General features: G+C 33.2%; 1 protein-coding gene across 1 annotated transcript; it reads left to right on the plus strand.

Annotated features, from left to right (window-relative positions):
- The first annotated feature begins 479 nt into the window (after positions 1-479).
- Positions 480-1,657, plus strand: LOC119641602. The gene is made up of 2 exons (XM_038040375.1): positions 480-697; positions 756-1,657. The coding sequence occupies exons 1-2, from the start codon at positions 661-663 to the stop codon at positions 1,655-1,657; spliced, it is 939 nt and encodes a 312-aa protein (XP_037896303.1). The 5' UTR covers positions 480-660.
- The last annotated feature ends 931 nt before the right edge of the window (positions 1,658-2,588 follow it).

Below are 2,588 nucleotides of genomic sequence, written 5' to 3' on the forward strand. Positions count from 1 at the left end.
TTTATGTATTATTTATTTACTTTCGTTCTGAATTTAATTTTTATAAATGGACTTACCCTAGTGTGTATGGACGTTTGTATTTAAATCCGCTTTTATGATTCGTTTTTCAGTTGAACACTTATTAGTCGATTTGGAAAAATTTTTAGTTGATTTGAAAAATTCTTAGTTGATTTGGAAAAATTCTCAGTTGATTGGAAAAATTCTTAGTTGATTTGAAAAAATTCTTAGTTGGTTTGGAAAAATTCTTAGTTGGTTTGGAAAAATTCTTAGTTGATTTGAACACTTTTTAATTGGTTTGGAAAATTTTTTCTTGTTGGATTTGACACATTCACATAGGAAATGTATTTTTTCATAACCTCAAATGGAGTTTAAATTATCTAAATTTTTCGCACGCACAGAGTCGTATTTAAGAATTTAAATTTTGTTTTCGCATGAGTTCCTTACAACGTAATTCAAAGTAAGTTGTTTTTAAAATTTGTGAAGAGACAACATTTAAGTTAATTTAAGTTATTCCAAAATTTTTTAGCTTTGGTGTCATCCAATCAGTTTAAAACTGAGATAAGTAACAATTATGATTGGGATGACGATGACATTTTTGCATCCATAAGCACTCAAGAAATCTTACATCAAAACGTGAAGATCATTAATAATTTTCCCCATATGTCTAAGTTCCCAATAAATACGCAGATAACTCAGGGTATGGTATTGATATTCCTCACATTTTATTATGCTTATTATTTTCATTGCCTTCAAAGGTAACCAGAGGGATAATATTAGTGGGTACTCTAAGAAATTGGTGCTGAGAGAAACTAATGTTGCATCAGGACTTCAAAAAGCTAGCGGAGAACCACCGAAGTTGAGAGTAGGTAAAAACGCACTTGGCGTGAGTGTAATTTCTATTGAAAACGAATCGGAAGAAGTGAAAAGTAAAGTGAATCGAGATGAAGTGGGCAATTTGAATAATCCGGAAAGTTCGCTTGTTTCTGCTGGTTTTCAAATAGCGAATGTTAAAAAAATCTCCATATCGAAAAAAAGCCAAATATCCGTACAAAATATTCTAAAAGAATTTCAAGACAATTTGCAAGAAACGAATTATGAAACTGAACTAAAAGACATGAAAGCTCGGATGTCGATTAAAAGTATGGAGTCCAAGTTTAGAAAAACTGCAAACAGCAGTACGCAAATAGCCAACAAAACAGGCTTTCAAGCGATGTGCGAAAAAGGCAAAAAAACATTTAAGCATTCTACACGAGTAAATGAAGCTTTTATTGAAAATGGAATAGAAGAAATGGAAAATAAAGTTACGTTTAAAGTACATCAAGATAATGTTGGCAAGCTCATTAATCCGGGAAGTTCGCTTGTTCGGGAAAAACGAATGAACGAATATCCCAGCTGCAGCAGCAAATTGTCAGCAGCTGGTCCAATACTGTGTCGCAAAAGACTTTTATCATTGTCATTAAACCCAAAATATAATTATAGGCCACCCCCCCAACTTTGTGAGACACCGAATAGAAACAAACGACAAACCGAGACTACGACACCAGGATTAGGGGAGTTTATTAATAATGCTGTTAAAACAAGTATACCAGGCGCCAATAGACCAAAGAGGGGGCGGCTCTCGGGCTTGAGACTTACTGGCATTAGTCCAAAGAAATAAACACTACTTTATATTACATTGTGTAAGAGCAACGGAAGCCGTTTTTTTAATTCAAAAATGTCTTGATATCTTTTTTCATTTAAATTAGTTTTGCTATTTTTTCGCATTTTATTTATTATTATTATTATTATTAATTTCGCCAGAGATATAAATTCTAAGACTAAACTCTTAAAAGCACTAGCATCTAAGGCTATCGGCCATTTTATTTAATTAATGACATTTCGATGTATTTTACTTATCCTTGTTTTCTTGTATCTTTTTGCTCTTCAAAGACTTATATAGTTATAGCTTTTTTAGTGTTTATTTATATTCATTCCACATAAGAATGCAGTTATTAATAAATGAAAACAAAAAAAAAATATACTGATGGAATATTATTCGATTTTCAAATTTTTGTAGATTTATCTGCTGTAGTTTATGAATAATGAACAAGGAACGCAATTTTTAACGTCACATTGTAGGCGTGTCCTTCGATCAATATGCGCCGTTTTCAATATCAGCCTCTGCCCAATAATTCCCAATGCTTCTGCCAGCTTCATTTTTGTGGCCAAGAGACAAACAAAGATCACATAGATGGGCAGACAGCCAGCCGGACGTACATAAATCGATTTATAATTAGATGCTGATCAGGAATGTATATACTCTGTAAGGAAGCGTTTTTGCTTCCTTACGAAATACAAGTCCGTCCGCTTAAAAGTCCACCCGTTCTGTGAACAATACACGAGCAGCCCACTCCAACTTCAAATGCAGAATCATAAATTATACTTACAAACGTAAGATCATAAAAACACACACCTATTCTTGTGAAATTAAAATGATCTCAAACTCAAGCTAAATATGCTCATACTTTTATAAAGAGGAAATGGACACATATTGCACAGGCCTACACTAGTTAACCCATAGGGACACACACTCCAGCACCAAACGAAGG

Source organism: Glossina fuscipes, unplaced genomic scaffold, assembly GCF_014805625.2.
Source record: "Glossina fuscipes isolate IAEA_lab_2018 unplaced genomic scaffold, Yale_Gfus_2 155, whole genome shotgun sequence".
In the NCBI taxonomy this organism is placed as follows: Eukaryota; Metazoa; Arthropoda; class Insecta; order Diptera; family Glossinidae; genus Glossina; species Glossina fuscipes.

Bases quoted from the DNA above. Each gene is read 5' to 3' on its own strand.
- LOC119641602 (XM_038040375.1), top strand. From the start codon at position 661: ATGTCTAAGTTCCCAATAAATACGCAGATAACTCAGG. The intron at 698-755 runs GTATGGTATTGA...TTGCCTTCAAAG, and splicing joins AAATACGCAGATAACTCAGG to GTAACCAGAGGGATAATATT.